Raw genomic sequence first — 17165 nt, 5'->3', positions numbered from 1 at the left:
GGAATGTCACCTTTTTATTTCCTGCTGGGACACTCCCCTCATTACCTTATGCATGAGGTAGGAGTGCCCAGGAACATGTCATTTATGACCCCCTGCAGGGGGTTTGCTACTCTCAGGCAATATTCCCCAATATCCCTTAATATAATATGGGTACTTGCCAGTACCCAATATTATAATAAAAACATGGGCAGGCTGTGATCCATATGGGGGCAAGAAGAACAATACCAAACACTAATAAACTAACAAATTTCAGCCTCTCTACTCTCCTCTCCTTCCCTCTCCACACATGAAGTTTATAAAGTACTCTGTTTAGCTATTCCACAAAACTCCTCCTTTTCATACAAACCAAGGACTTATAAATCCCACTCTCACTTAGTCTATCTTTCCTTTCTACTGCTGGCAGCTGGGGACATTTCCCCAAACCCTGGCCCTTACTCCATCCCAGTTATATCACGACCACGAGCTCCTTCTCTCCGGAGCAAATTCAATCAGTACAGAACACTTACTCCTATACCCAAAAACCCAGTTAATCTTTCATGTGCTCTCTGGAATGCCAGATCTGTTTGCAACAAACTCACCGCTATACATGACCATTTCATTGCAAATTCCTTTAACCTACTTGCGCTTACTGAAACCTGGCTCTCTCCTACTGACACCGCCTCACCTGCTGCCCTGTCCTATGGGGGACTACACCTTACTCATACTCCTAGACCTGGTAACAGACCTGGAGGTGGGGTGGGTTTGCTTCTCTCTCCCCGCTGTACTTTTAAAGTTCTTCCACCTGTTCCCTCTTTATCATTCTCCTCATTTGAGGTTCACTGCATTAGGCTCTTTTCTCCTGTTTCACTCTGCATTGCTGTTATATATCGACCACCAGGACCAACTGCACAATTTCTGGACAACTTTGCTGCCTGGCTTCCTTACTTTCTTTCATCTAACATCCCATCCATCATATTAGGTGACTTTAATATACCCGTTAACAACATCAACAACTCTTCTGTCTCTAAACTTCTTTCACTAACCTCCTCCCTAGGCTTATCTTTGTGCTCAGACTCCCCCTCTCACTCCAATGGTAATGCTCTGGATCTCATATTTACCAGACTCTGTTCAACCACCAACTTTACTAACTCACCATTTCCCCTCTCTGATCACAATATGCTCACATTTCAACTCTCACTAACCCCCTCCTCACCCCCTGCTATTCCCCAAACATGTACTTACCGTGACTTGCAAGCTGTAGACGTGTCACATCTCTCTTCTTCCTTTGACTCTCTTCACTCTAATATCTCAGCCATCTCATGTCCTAATGTGGCTACCTCTGTCTACTATAGCACTCTCACCACTGCCCTAAATGAGCTTGCTCCTATAAAAACTAAACGTTCTCGACCCAAACCACTTCAACCTTGGCATACTGCTCATACAAAAGCGCTCCAAAGACACTCACGTGCACTTGAGCGTCGCTGGCGCAAATCCCGTTCAGAATCAGACTTTTGGAGCTACAAATCCACCCTGCGCTCCTTTAACACCAGCCTCTTCCAAGCCAAACAAACATACTTTACTTCACTCATTAACTCCCTTTCTAAAAAACCAGCACAACTTTTCTCCACCTTTAACACTCTCCTTTCCCCTTCTCCACCCCCTCCATGCACATCTGCCTCTGCTCAAGATATTGCTGAGCACTTCAAAAACAAAATTGACACTATCAGAAGGGACATTACACTACTCAACCCCCCTAGACTTCCACCACCCTCCCTCCACACTGCCCAGTCTCTCCTGTGCTCCTTCACCCCTGTCACTGATGAGGAAGTCTCAAAGCTTCTGGCCTCTTCTCACCTTACCACCTGCCCGCTTGATCCAATTCCCTCGAAACTTCTCCGCAATACCAATCCTTGTCTAATCAAAGCCTTAACTCACCTATTTAATCTTTCGCTCTCAACTGGACTATTTCCTTCTCAACTAAAACATGCTCTTGTCACCCCCATTCTGAAAAAACCCTCTCTTGATCCCTCCAATCTTGACAACCTCCGACCTATCTCTCTGCTACCTTTCATCTCTAAACTACTTGAGCGCCTAGTCTACAACCGACTTACCTCATTCCTCTCTGACAATAACCTGCTGGACCCCCTACAATCTGGTTTTAAGCCACAACACTCCACGGAAACTGCCCTGACTCGACTAACTAATGACCTCTTAACCGCTAAAGCCAACAATCATTTCTCACTACTAATACTGCTTGACCTCTCAGCCGCATTTGACACTGTAGATCACCCTCTCCTCCTCCAGTCCCTCCAGTCGCTTGGCCTTCGTGACACAGCCCTGTCCTGGTTCTCTTCTTACATCACCAATCGTTCCTTCAGTGTCTCCTACAATGGAGTATCATCTTCTCCCCTACCTCTTTCTGTTGGAGTTCCTCAAGGCTCTGTCCTGGGACCATTACTATTCTCCCTCTATACTTCCTCCCTTGGCAAATTAATAAATTCATATGGTTTCCACTACCACCTCTATGCTGACGATACTCAGATCTATCTCTCATCTCCTGATCTCAACCCAGAACTCCTAACTCGCGTCTCCTCCTGCCTGTCCGCTATCTCTACCTGGATGTCACAACGCTACCTTAAATTAAACCTCTCTAAAACTGAAATGGTTCTCTTTCCTCCAAGAAACACCAGTAGCATCCCGGAAGTATCCATCATAGTTAACAATTCTACTATCACCCCCTCTCCCCAGGCCCGGTGCCTTGGGGTTATCCTAGATTCTGCCCTGTCATTCACTCCTCATATCCAGTCACTTATTAAATCATGTCACTTCCACCTAAGGAACATATCCAAAATACGATCATTTATCACCCAAGACGCTGCCAAAATTCTTATTCACTCTCTCATCATATCGCGTCTAGACTACTGTAACTCTCTTTTAATTGGCCTCCCCCTCCAGAGACTGTCACCTCTCCAGTCCATAATGAACACTGCTGCGAGGCTCATACACCTCAGCAACCGCTCCTCCTCTGCCTCGCCATTCTGTCAATCCCTGCACTGGCTTCCGTTACCTTTCAGAATCAAATTCAAATTAATGACACTGACTTTCAAAGCACTTCACAACTCTGCTCCACCCTACATCTCTGAACTCATCTCTATATACTCACCCACTCGCTTACTACGCTCCTCTACTGACCTGCTACTCAACTCTTCTCTCATTACCTCCTCACATGCTCGCATTCAAGACTTTGGAAGGGCTGCACCCCTCCTCTGGAACGCTCTCCCACGATCTGTCCGACTTTCTCCCAACCTTTCTGCTTTCAAAAAATCTCTGAAAACGCACTTCTTTCGAGAAGCCTACCCTCACTCTGCTTAACTACCAAACGCAACACCACATACAACACCACATTTCTCACCCACTTACTTCGATCTTGCCCACTCCCACACCTTGTGTATTACTCCCTTCCCCTTAGACTGTATGCCTATGCATAGGGCCTTCCTCACCTCTTTGTACCTGTATTGATTGTGATGTTTGTTACTCCATATATTCTATGTATGTAATTCATGTGATGTAGTTGTATAATCACAGTTACTTTACAGTGCTACGCAATATGTTGGCGCTATATAAATACATGTTAATAATAATAATACAACTTTTAAATTGGAGTCCCCATCTAAAAAAACAATGTTCTGTAAGGCTTCACATTTATTGTTATTGCTACTTTTTAATACTCATCTTACTATTCAGACCCTCTCCTATTCATATTCCAGTCTATTATTAAAAGCAGTGCATGGTTGCTAGGGTAATTTGGACCCTAGCAACCACATTGCTGAAACTGCAAACTGGAGAGCTGCTGAATAAAAAGCTAAATAACTAAAAAAAAAACACAAATAATAAAAAATTAAAACCAATTGCAAATTGTCTCAGAATATCACTCTCTACATCATACTAAACGTTAATTTAAAGGTGAACAATCCATTTAAAAGAACAGTCTGTTTATTTAAGGAAGCTGCTACCACTCACATCCCCATGAGAGATAGATGAGCTTATCTCACAATGTCCTATGGGAAGTGGTGGCACAAAAGGGTTTCTTTACAAGTTCAGTTGCACTAAAATGGCCATAAATGTGCTTATATTTGTTCTAAGTGCTATTGTGTACAAGAGGATGGACATGTGCAGGGCACAGGGTTTAAGAACAGGCCAGATTATCAGGGTCTTAAAAAGGACAAACTGCCCAAGCCTTTCTTTGTCACTGAAATCAGTAATTTTTTTATTTTTACCAACCCAAACAAGTCAATATTCAAGGCCATGGAGTATGTTAGTGCCTGTAGACTGCGCTTTAGTTACCTTGGGAATATTATGTGATTTGCTGAAGGACAGGACACTGCATCTAGAAGTGGGTGAAAGGCTGCCTTTTTGTTTCTCTCCAGAACTCGCTCTGTGCTTTAGAGATCAGTCACTGTACCAGACACAATGCAACGAATGAGAAACAATGCAGCAAGTGTCAGCTATATCCATTATGTGCTGACCCAGTTTGCCAGCTGCACAGCATGATGGGAAGCAGATTATGGCTCTGGTGATGCAGCTCAAGTCCTGCTGAGCAGAAGAATATTCTTCTCCAAGTCCCTACCATTAGTGGTATGTACGGTAATCAAGCTCCTGTTACACAAATCTAGATCTTATCTAATACACTGGTAATGTAACCAACAACACTTAAACAATATTAATAAACAATTCATTTCCCGGCAGAACCTGAGGAACAGGCCAAATAAACCCTCTAAGTGCCCCTGTTCATGGAGAACAGAACAGCAGCTCTAGGCCATAAGATGAATGTATATATGCATACTTTTAAATCTGTCCTTTACTTAATATAGCAAAATGTTTCTCCTGTAGTCATTAAAACAAGACAATGCATGTTTACAAAGATGGAATACATTGGGCCCTCAACTAAAAATAAAAATTGGGTAAATAGATAGGCTGTACAAAATAAAAAATGTTTCTAATATAGTTAGTTAGCCAAAAATGTAATGCATAAAGACTGGAGTGACTGGATGTGTAACATAATAGCCAGAACACTACTTCCTGCTTTGCAGCTCTCTAACTCTGAGTTAGTCTGCGATTTGAAGGGGGGCCACATGGGACATAACTGTTCAGTGAGTTTGCAAATGATCCTCAGCATTCAGCTCAGATTCAAAAGCAACAGATATGACCCATGTGCCCCCCCCTCAAGTCTCTGATTGGTTACTGCCTGGTAACCAATCAGTGGAAACAAAGAGAGCCGCAAAGCAGGAAGTAGTGTTCTGTTCTATTATGTTAGACATCCCGTCATTCCAGCCTTTATACATTACATTTTTGCCTAACTAATTTTTATTAGCACAGCCACATCTATTTACCCAGTTCTTATTTTTACACTGAACAATTCCTTTACCAGGCAGATTTCCTAAGAGAACCCTTACAGCAGCCCCAGACCCATCAGCCCTTCCTCTTTCCCCTTACTGACGTCAGCTCAGAAAAACAAAGCAAACATAAGATTTTTAGAGCTTTATTTGAAACAAATACATTATTAATAGAATGTTTTGAGATTTGAACAAACCCGATGTTCACACGTGACCTACATAAAGCAAATTATTAGCATCTTGTGATCCGTTCATGGACGAAGGTGTAGATAACACCGCAACCCGAGGATGTGCAGGATAACTGCATGGATATTATTTCATGGGTGAAAACTTGGTTGGGAGCAAGAGCAGGTTCCTCTGAGACTCCAGGAATCTTGAACTTTCTCTCACTGAAAAACAAAACAGCAGATTTAATCTGTATGAATCGTTTGTCAGTAACGTTACAAGGGAAAGTTCACTGCTGCAACCATACTTAGTTATAAAGAAAGGGAGCAATGAGGCTGTGGCGGCATAAATGAACCCTGTATAGACTTTTTGCATGCGTCAATATTTAAAGGGGTGGTTGGCCTTTGCATTAACTTTTAGAATGATATAGAGGCACCTATTTCAGTTGGTCTTCATTTTCCATAGTTTTTGAATCATTTGCCTTTCCAACTTTCAAATGGAGGTCATTGACCCCAGCAGCTATGAGGCTACAATTTTATTATTTTTATTAGTTATATTTCTATAAAGGCCTTTCCTAATTATATTCCAGCCTCTCAGTCAAACCACTGCCTGGTTGCTAAGTTAAATGGAATCCTAGCAATGAGACAGTTTTTGAAATTCTAAACTGGACAGCTGCTGCACATAAAGCTAAATCATTTAAAACCGCAAACAATAAAAAAAGAAAACCGATTGCAAATTGTCTCAGCATAGCATTCGCTACATCATACTAAAAGTTAAATGAAAGGTGAACAACCCTTTTAAGTATAGGAGGATACCTCTATCCCAGTGATCCCCAACCAGTAGCTCAGGAGCAACATGTTGCTCTCCAACACCTTGGATGTTGCTCCCAGTGGCCTCAAAGCAGGAGCTTATTTTTGAATTCCAGGCTTGGAGGCAAGTTATGGTTGTATAAAAACCAGGTGCACTGCCAAACAGAGCCTCAATGTAGGCTGACAATCCACATAGGGGCTACTAAATAGCCAATCACAGCACTTGTTTGGAACCCGAAGAACATTTTTTATGCTTGTGTTGCTCCCCAACTCCTTTTACTTCTGAATGTTGCTCACGGGTTCAAAAGGTTGGGGATCCCTTGAGTCTATCCTATACCCCTATGTATACATATTCGACAACGGTGTGTAACAATATTCACTGCAGCACATTTTCTTGAAAGGAATATACATAGTGCAGAAACAGTGGGTCAGCCAACTGGGATTCTGCAATTGTTGGCCAACAGAGGATACTGTAAGATATTTTATCTGGCATATTTTACATTCTGTCCCAGTTAGGCCCCACTGCAGTTCCTCTTTGGCTAATACTCTGTATTACAGCTCCATCTAGTGGCATACTATTAAACCATTTCCATCTTAATAAATTGTTTAACAACTCTTAGGGGTCTATTTACTAAATCTATTTTCTTTGGGGCAAAATTCGATTTTTTTTTTTTTTTTTTTAAACTATAATTTTTCAAGATTTATTAAAGCTAGATGCAGCGAAAAGACCAAACCCGAAAATCCACAATCTCAGACCTGCAGAGGTTGTATATAAGTCAATGGCAGAGGTCCCTATACTATTTTGAAGCTTTCTGTCGTCTGCACTGGATTTAGCCAGAAAATCTGACTTTTCGGGGGGGGGGGAATCGGAAAAATTTGGGCTTTTCGGGGCAAAAATATGAAAAATTTGGGCTTTTCGCGGAAAAACCCAGAAAAAAAAAATCATATGATTCGAACCTTAGAACAAGTTCAGCTATCTTAAACAAGATAATGTTAAACATTAGATATATATCATGAAAACTGATTAATATCAGATATCCTGATTAATAGAGACAATATGTTAAGTTAGAATACACAAAACATTTTTGTATGATGTTTTATTTATTTGCCTGTGTTTTCTTTTTTTTCCTTTATTGGTTTTTTTCCTTTCCTTTTATTATTGCTTCTGATTGCATATCATTGTATTTGCATTTTTATCACTGAAGATACAACTTATGTCCCCGTACCTCAGCTTCCAACTCCCAGCTGTGGTTGGCTACTTCAAGCCTTTACCTGACCTACCTAGAACAAGTGGCTACATATGCCTGTATCATCTTCATTTTCAAGATGGCTGCTCTAACACCAGCTGCAAGCAGATCTTACATGCTCAAGTCATGATATCTAAAGACTGGTGGCACGCAACCTAAATGCAAAATGGCATTATATTTAATCACTAGGACTCCTCACTAAGCTGGTCAGCCTAAGGGCACATGTACTTAATCTGTGTGAAAAGAAACATAAAAGAAAGTTTTCCTCTTTTTCCGTTAGCTGTGTCTGATGTTGTACAGAAATAGAAATGCAAGAGGAATCAATCCTATATTTCTGAGCCTGTCACTAAACAATCAATTTTATTTTCTCTCTCATATAACTATGCATACAAAGGAGGAGCCTCTCATTTTTGAGTTAACAGAGATGAGATGCAAAGTCACTTTTCTTAGACCTTGATAGGTTACTACACCTGGCTCAGCTTTGTTTCTTTGTCAGTATTTCTGCAGTATTTTTTCCTGATGTAAATAATCTAAACCCTAATAGAAATATGTGGCACACAGAAAGCTCACTACATGCTGAAGTGTACACTAAATATGCCCACAAGTCACCCAGAAAAAAAGTTCCCTCCCTTTGAAAAAGAGAAGTGATTTTTTCTTACCTGCTGCTACCACTCTAGCATCTTCATGTGCTCTATGTCTGCCAGACGCCCGACTGTCAGCATTCTTATTCCACCACAGCACATGCACTGCCAAACAAAGCATAACAATATAACATATGTAGGATGTATGAAATTGGTTCTCTGGTAAAAAGTAACTCATTCTCTCGAAAGCTCAGCATTCCAGAAAGGTCATCTGCCATTTTCTGTTTCTCTGTAATAATAAAGCAGTAGCTTGTACTTGATCCCAACGAAGATATAATTAATCCTTATTGGAAGCAAAACCAGCCTATTGGGTTTATTTAATGTTTGATTTTTTAGATGTTATCCAAATTATGCAAAGATGCCTTATCCAGAAAACCCCAGGTCCTGATCATTCTGTGTAACAGATGCAGTAACGATGTACATAATAAACTGTAAAGTGAAATGATGATCATGAACGTTACAAACTATTCTTGCACCACATTACTTTGCAGTGTGTTAAGGAGCTACTTAACCAGTGAGGGGCCCAAGATTTTGAGGAATTTGGTGGGGACTCCTCTTTTTATGTACACTAATTGTTCTATTCTACAGACACCTTGCATCACCTCTTGCTAGTTCAAGTATGTTAGGGGAGCTAGGTTCCTCCAATTGTGTGTGATTAGCCACTTTGCCAGCAAAAGAGACTTATGAAGAAAAATAGACTGGTGGTAATGAACTTTGAGGCCTGGAAACAAAGCTGGAATACACATTTTGGGGGTTCCATGGAGTGTAATCTGCAATATTGTGCTCACAATTTCTCTCTAGTATTGCATAATCTTGCTGCAACTCAACATCATATGAATGAAAGTCCCCTTCTCTAAATTACACCTAATTAAACATCTTAAGCAACGATCCAAATGCACATGGGTACGTGCCATAATACTAAATAAAGTGTACAAGTAACTCTTGTCTGCTTTCACTTCCCATATATGCTTCAACACATATACATTATATGTTATTAGTCTGAAAAAGACTAGGGATGCACTGAATCCACTATTTTGGATTCGCCCGAATCCTTTGTGAAAGATTCAGCCGAATACCAAGCCGAATCCGACCCCTAATTTGCATATGCAAATTATGGGTGGGGAGGGGAAAAAATGCATATGCAAATTAGGATTCGGTTCGGCCGGGCAGAAGGATTCCTCAGAATATTGCTGAAAAAGGCCGAATCCTGGCCAAATCCCGAACCGAATCCTGGATTCGGTGCATCCCTAAAAAAAGACACACACACATTTCATATTTGCTGCACATCGGGTGTTACCTTGGTTAAGTAATCCATACTCTGTGTTGAACACACCAACAAGTTTAGTGTATCCAGTGTTAACGTGAGTTGAAATTGCTGCTCTGAAGGCATGACCCCAAACTGCTGGCCCTCCAGGCTTAAACTGAAAGCTGACCATCTCGTAGACCCCTGTGGAAAAAAAAGGCATACAAACATGGCTCTCATCATATGTATGTTAAGTTGCCACCGTCATTATTTTCCATCTACAGCTTAAAGTTATCAACATACCTGTGTCATTAAGCCGGATACCATACCTAATCAGAGTAATGTAATACAAGTAACAATGTTTGCACCATTGCAACCAATCCACTGGCAGAATCCATTGGTCACCTGACCAGAGTAACTAGCATACATTGCAGTAGAGTAACTGCCATACTTTGCAGTAGAGTAACTACCATACAAAAGACACCATGACCCCTGGGGGCCCGAACAGTCACGGGGTCTGCTGTATGGCTCAACACTGCATTCTCTGTCCCGAGAAATTCAGCTTTGTGGGCCCCCTGTTGTTATTTGTAGTTTAACAGGTGTAAAACCAGGGGGCTGACCTAACTCATCTAGAATAATATCAGCTACATAACTAACATTGGACCCATGTACTACAATAGCAAATACAGACATTGGGGGTCATTTATCAACACTGGGCAAATTTGCCCATGGGCAGTAACCCATAGCAACCAATCAAACTGCTGCATTCATTGTTGTGCTTGCAGCTGGCTTTATAAAGCTATTCACTGATTGGTTGCTATGGGTAACTGCCCATGGGCAAATTTGCCCAGTGTTGATAAATGAGCCCTAGTATGTTTTGTTGCTATGGATCTTCCGCAAAAGTAAAAAGCACAAAATAACCCAGTGTTATGGTGCATACGGCTTAGTGCCAGCCAATAGCAACTGTCCAATCATAGGACTTCACTAATTTTGCATTATCAGATACACTGCTTCCCAGCTGATTTTTAGAGCATGTGGACAGTAAGTAAAGGAAAAGTTACACATACCTTCTGTTTCTGGCATCTGTAATTTGCACCAAGGTACCAAGTAAGCAACTTCATTGTCCTGCTTGTCCAGCATGGGTAACATTTTTAATAAATATTTGTCCAGCCAGTCTCTGTCTTGCACAAGCTTCGCTCTAACTTCTGTTCTATGAGCAAAGCTGTCTGTGAAGGAGAAAACAAGATGCAACTAGCAAACTAGATCTAATTTACTTACAGGGATGGAAGCTGTGTTCCGCAAACACCAAATATCCTTGGCCACCACATCGAAGGGGGACTTAGAAAGTCACGTTGATTTATACTTACATGGCCAAGTGAGTCGGGCCTAGTTTGGTGACTGTAGTATTGAATATAGGGTACTAGGTTAAAAAAGTGTCATCCTCAAGAATGTCAGACAGTTGTGATAAATTACTGCTTGTTGTATATCATGCATTATCTAGTAAATAAAAATACATGATATAAAACCCAAATAATTCCAACAACAAACAACAAAAATCACTGTGTGTTTTATAAACCAGTATTATAGATTATAAACGCATGCCTGTAGTATATAGAGTTAAATTCACCAGACTGTAATAATAAGCAACATTGTAATTTGCTAATCTGGTGTTATCAGTTTATTTTAAAGATTACCAACATAGTTTCAATTCAGACTACTGCAACAATTAAGGGTATCCTTTTCTAAACTATACAACGAATTGAAACTATATTAATTGGAGAGAAGTGGTTGAATTACAGAGGTGTAGTATTTGATACAGTTACAAAACAAGGTTCTTTTCTTTCTTTCTCTCTTTCATTACAATTAACTGATACCTTGTGTGGCTGTAGAGTCTGAGTACCCATTTATTATCGTAAGAGTTAACTTTTCTTTCTAATAAAAAATGTAGTATATAGACCACCAGCTACGGCTTCCGCCCCCCTGCTTTTATGTATATGTACTACAAGTATGGGCTCTATTATCCAGATTGCTTGGGACCTGGGATCCTGAATTTGGATCACCATACTTTAAGTCTACTAAATAATCTTTTAAACATTAAATACATTTGTTTTGTCTCCAATAAGGATTCATTATATCATAGTTGGGATCAATACAAGGTACAAGGCTTATTATTACAGAGAAAAAGGAAATAATTTTTAATATTTTAAGTTATTTGATTAAAATGGAGTTTGTGGGAGACAGCCTTCCCATAATTCTGAGCTTTCTGTAAGCTAGGCATGTAGGATGTGAATTTAAGGTGTGTCCTGGTTTAAAGGCATGAGATGGAACAAATAACACAAGAGAATATTAAAGACTGATAAATGACTGCATAGGGGATAACCCTTATATCAGGACCTAAACTGACTTCAGTGGCTGCCATCTGCTCACATGCTTTCTCGAGGCTCACGTTATTTTGAAAATGAGATTCTATGAACTTGGGGGTTTGACTCCTGAAACAATGTAGCAGAATCCAGTTGATTTACAGCGCTGGAGGAGAACTGGCTTCAGCTACATTGTTTCCAGAGTCAAAGAGTCACGTGCAGAGAACAGAAAAGTTAAATAAAAATAGCTTTCAATCGCAAATAACTTTTGAATCATTGGAAAAAATGAATTCATTTATACTGGAAAGTAGCTAATAATTACATTTTTATTTTATTGGTTTTATATTCACTAGCCGAAAAAGTTTTGGTGTGGACATTCCCTTACAGATTTTTGGTTAAATTGCTTATAATAAAATCATTGTGAATATCATCAGCAGAAGCAGAAGTCTGGCAAGGTTGTGACGTTAAGTCAAAATACAGACCAACTAAAAAGCTAGGATTAAAAACTTGGTGAATATAGGGATTCTGGGTAAAAACAAATAACAATATACAACATTGATACAACAGCAATAAAAAAATCACTGCTACGTTACCTTTAATTAACTTTGCACTTTTTAAATGCCACTGTGATGTGTAAAGCAGGCCACATACACAGAGACCAATGCATCGTATATTGGGCCAGATTTAATTCCATGACAACTCATTATTTTATAGTTCATATAGGGATTACTTATGGGGGAAATTTAATTTTAGTAGAATTGCATCTGCCTCTATTGGAAACTCTGAAATTGAATTAGGAGATAAGCTTTTCTCATCAGCCATGAAATAATCTTTTGAACTATAACACTCTTATGTAAAGTCACAAGAGCTGACTTTTCAAAAGTATTATCCTTTATTTATACAGTGCTGACATTTATTGAAACAAACAATATACACCATTCACACTGCTCCCTGCCCAATAACCATTTAAAAAACAAAAACAGCCTGTTGTTGTGTTATTGTCAGAATATACCACTGGTGTAGGGCTTGTTGGTAGTCTACATAGTCTATATGTTACTAAGGGCTTGATGTAAACTAAATCCAAAGTTACTGTCTATATGTTACTAAGTCTATATGTTACTAAGGGCTTGATGTAAACTAAATCCAAAGTTACTGTCTATTTGTTACTAAGTCTATATGTTACTAAGGGCTTGATGTAAACTAAATCTAAAGTTACTGAGTGAAACAGAATAATTTAATAAACGGAATAAAGACAAAGAAAAGCAAAGTATAAATTGGCCAGCCTTAGAGACACATATGTATAAAGTGGCCAGCAATCAGAAGAGGCAATAACTTGCCCATAAGAGGCAAGAGTTCAGGGTAGGCAGCAGGTCCCTCATTCTAGGAAAGGCAAATTCCGACAGTTGTATCAGGACATCTGCATTTAACAGTGACCTAGTGGAGCTTTACTGTATAGCAGAATTCTCTTTACAAAAAAATAATAGAAAATTCTGTACCGTATTTCCAGATATGGAAAACCTTATTTAGGCCTCCAAACTCTAGCGACCAGTAGCCGACCAATTCAGAGTGTGCTGTGCGCATGTGAATGTTTTCACTTGTGAGTTTCATGAAATCACTCATCATTGCAGGTTTTACAGAATAAGTGCGAAATTCATAAAAAGTCGTGTCTTCCTGACGTTGTCCCGTTGCATACATAGCTTGCATCTGAAAAACAAAACGGGGCAAATAATAAAAGTCAACAACAAACTGCACAAACTCCTTTCTCCTTTAAACGATACAGAAGCCACTAAGGGGGTTATTGAGCAAAGGTCAAATTGTGTTTTCCTGAAAAATGCAAGCTTATTGAGGTCCAAAACTCACATTTTAAGGTACAAAAAAAAATATCGACTTTTTCAGGGTCTTTAAAAAACAACTCAGATTTTTAGTTTTTTTGTAAAAAATTTGAATAATTTGAGATTTATTATACCCTGAAGCTGGAAAAAGCATGAATCCGAAAACACTCCAGCTAAAACCTGTCTAAGTCATGTAGAAGTTAATGGCAAAGGTACCTTTAATCGTTTGAATATGCTATTAGCCTTCATGATGTCCGAGATTTTTTTCGGTGGGTTTCACTCGAAAACTCGATTAATTTGAGCAATTCGAGTTTTTTTCAGTTGAAAACTCAGAGTTTTCGGATTGTTCAACTCAAGTTCAGTGATTCGAGTTTTTTCTTAAATTAGAAAAAAAATTGAGTTTGTGAGTTAATTCGAGGTATATAAAAACTCCACAAACCTCTAAAAATCTACCTTTGATAAATAACCCCCTTAAAGGAGAACTAATCCTTAAAAATGAATATGGATTAAAAATGCAATGTTTTATATATTGAACTTATTGCACCAGCCTAAAGTTTCAGCTTGTCAATAGCAGCAATGATCCAGCACTTAAAACTTGTCACAGGGGGTCACCATCTTGTCACAGGGGGTCACCATGCTCAGTGGGCTCTGAGCAGCTGTTGAGAAGCTGAGCTTAGGGGTTTTTGCAAATGATCAAGCAGAAAATGAGGTTTGTCTGTAATATAAACTGAAGCTACAGGGCTGATTATTAAATTCTGATGCTAGTTGCACTGGTTTCTGTGCTGCTATGTAGTAATTATCTGTATTAATTACTAATCAGCCTAATACTGTTACATTTATATTCTTATTCTATGTGTACTGTATATTGTGAGTGGGTCCCTAAGCTCAGTAACTGACAGCAGCACAGAGCATGTGCAGTGAATAAACAGAAAAGAAGATGGGGAGCTACTGGGGCATCTTTGGAGACACAGATCTTCCCTGCTAAAGGGCTTTGGTTGTCTGTGGCTGGCACAGACGCTCAAAACATAATGTATTACATTTCTAGCCTACTTCTTTAGTTTAACTTTCCTTGTCCTTTAATGCGCGCTCCTGAAACTTTTCATTCGCTATCAGAATCAAAAGACAAATATATTGGAGTGTCTTTGGATACATTTTCCTATCTGAAAGGCAGACATTATACTCAGATGGTAGTAGGAGCAAACTCTATGCAAGATATTGACAACCCAATAGACTGTCTCCTTTGTTCTAATACACTAAAAGCTCCGCTATCTGATAAAGAATTTGAGAGAGGAATGTACCTGTAATGCTAGTAGCACTTTATAATGGATGATCTATGCTGTCACAACATTTAAATTGTTTTTGACTTCGAATCCTCTTACACGGCTGTGTAAACAGCCCTCTTAATGTACTGGTTTCTTAGTGGAGTTTTGTAAGCCTTCTCCTGGATAAAGATAAACCATTTATTTTAACCAAACTTAAATAACAATCCTTGTAATGAACAAGCACCTAAACATATACTGCCTTCTACATGTGTCCTCAGGGGTAGGACATTGCAAGTCCCAGTAGGTAGGAATGAAGACTACATGAGGGTAGCCGTTTATTAAAGGCATCCAAAGCTTACCTTGGTTTTCCTGAGGCCGTTTAGCAGTTGCTACTGAAAATATTAGAAAATGTCATATATGAAAGGAAAATTGTAAAAACATTTTTTCTGAAATAGACTGCCCTATCTTCTTTTTACTCCAATACTCATATTATCAGTTCACTAAAAAAAAGTCTCTCCTATGACTTTCACTACAGACTCTAGGCCTGGAGTTTATTACTTAAAGGGATGGTTCACCTTTGAATTAACTTTTAGTATGTTATAGATATGGCTAATTCTGAGCAACTTTTCAATTGGCCTTCTTCTTCTGATTCTTCCCAGCTTTCAAATAGGGGTCAATGACCTGATCTAAAAAAACAAATGCTCTGTAAGGCTACACATTTATTGTTACTGCTACTTTTTATTACTCATCTTACTATTTGGTCCCTCGACTATTCATATTTCTGTCTCTCGTGGAAACCAGTGCATGGTTGCTAGGGTCATTTGGACCCAAGCAACCAGGTTGCTGAAGATGCAAACTGAATAAAAAGGTAAATAACTCAAAAACCACAAATAATAATAATGAAAATAATTGTAGATCACTCTCTACATCATAATAAAAGTTAAAAGGTGAACAACCCTTTTAAAGAAAAACATACGTGTGATGGCCAATGCAGTTTGGCCTTCTGATTTTCTGACATTTGGCCTGGGCACGCCATGTAATGGGTCACTATTGGTAGAAGTCTGAAGGTAAACATACACACAAGCATGAATTACAAGGGAATATATGATAGTAGACAGGAAAGTGCAACTGTGTCTGTGGCTGAACTACAACTCACCCAACCAGACACCCACTGGCACTTGCAGGACAGCTTGGGAGCAGGCCCGGACTGGCAATCTGTGGGTTTTGGCAAATGCCAGAGGGGCTGCTGTAGGATGCCATATATGCCTGGTGGGGGCTGTTTGGGCCTCTGTGTACTTGAAATTCCAGGGCCTATTTTGAATCCCAGTCCAGGCCTGCTTGGGAGAGGTAGTTCAGCATCCCTGGGGTTAGTGAGACAGGGTGGTCCTGTAGCACTGAATACAAATAGACAAAGAAAAGGGCCCCAAATAAAAGTACAAATGAAATCATTGCTTCCAACAACATCATTCAGTTATAATCCCGTATATGTCAATGTACTGCAGGCAGGCTAATATAAACTGATCATCTGCTAATTCCACAGTGATATGGTGACAGATTGACAGAAGGTCAAGCAAAGGAGTCAGCTCACAGATTGTTATAATTAACCAGGCCAGTTATATAATCACCTATTTACAGTAGAGGCACTTTCTGCCTGCATAGGATCTACACAGCAATGAAGGCAGGGGGTATTAACACAAATGGCAATTATAATTCGAGAGAAAGCTACAGGGAGGCAGTGTTACTGATACATATCCTAACTGTCCTGCTGTCTTTTGTCTGCCACTCATACCGTACATGTAATTGTAAGGATTACACTGCAGGGCCACACTTATACCATAGAGACTGGAAGACACAACAAGTGCCCCCCTCCTGGCTGTTATTTCTGTCTGTCTCGCTGATTTTACAGACTATCTACAAGTTTATATTTGCCCAGTGCAGTAGGGTCACCTGAGCCAAAGCAGCCGGATTCCGCCAGGCAGCAGCAGCTGTTGATGCCAATTTCCCTCTGGCAAAGAAGGAGCGTAAAGTGCACATCATGGTGACACTGCTGATCCGCAACCAAACTTCTGTGTCTGCTTATAGTAAGGAGTAATGGCAGGAGAGTGCTATGCAGGGGCAGCCACGGATCCAGCGTGCTTGGTAAGGCTAATGCCCTGCACCGTTACTTTCTCAGGGAACTACTGTAAATCACTGCCCCCCTCTCCTCGCATTCATGCCTGACGTGAATACAGACA

At 39.9% G+C, this 17165-nt stretch overlaps 1 protein-coding gene across 1 annotated transcript; it reads right to left on the bottom strand.

Annotated features, from left to right (window-relative positions):
- Window positions 1-5502: 5502 nt before the first annotated feature.
- Window positions 5503-17120, bottom strand: nipsnap3a.L (nipsnap homolog 3A L homeolog). The gene is made up of 6 exons (NM_001092918.1): window positions 16879-17120; window positions 13334-13541; window positions 10545-10703; window positions 9532-9681; window positions 8253-8339; window positions 5503-5761 (listed from the first exon to the last, which is right to left on the bottom strand). The coding sequence occupies exons 1-6, from the start codon at window positions 16963-16965 to the stop codon at window positions 5685-5687; spliced, it is 768 nt and encodes a 255-aa protein (NP_001086387.1). The 5' UTR covers window positions 16966-17120; the 3' UTR covers window positions 5503-5684.
- Window positions 17121-17165: the final 45 nt, after the last annotated feature.

Source organism: Xenopus laevis, chromosome 1L (genome assembly GCF_017654675.1).
Source record: "Xenopus laevis strain J_2021 chromosome 1L, Xenopus_laevis_v10.1, whole genome shotgun sequence".
Taxonomy (NCBI): domain Eukaryota; kingdom Metazoa; phylum Chordata; class Amphibia; order Anura; family Pipidae; genus Xenopus; species Xenopus laevis.
This window is presented reverse-complemented; position numbering and strand designations above follow the sequence as displayed.

Bases quoted from the DNA above. Each gene is read 5' to 3' on its own strand.
- nipsnap3a.L (NM_001092918.1), bottom strand. From the start codon at position 16,965: ATGTGCACTTTACGCTCCTTCTTTGCCAGAGGGAAATTGGCATCAACA. The intron at 8,340-9,531 runs GTAACACCCGAT...TTTGTTTGGCAG, and splicing joins GTATGGATTACTTAACCAAG to TGCATGTGCTGTGGTGGAAT. The intron at 5,762-8,252 runs GTAAGAAAAAAT...TTTGTTTTTCAG, and splicing joins TGCTAGAGTGGTAGCAGCAG to TGAGAGAAAGTTCAAGATTC.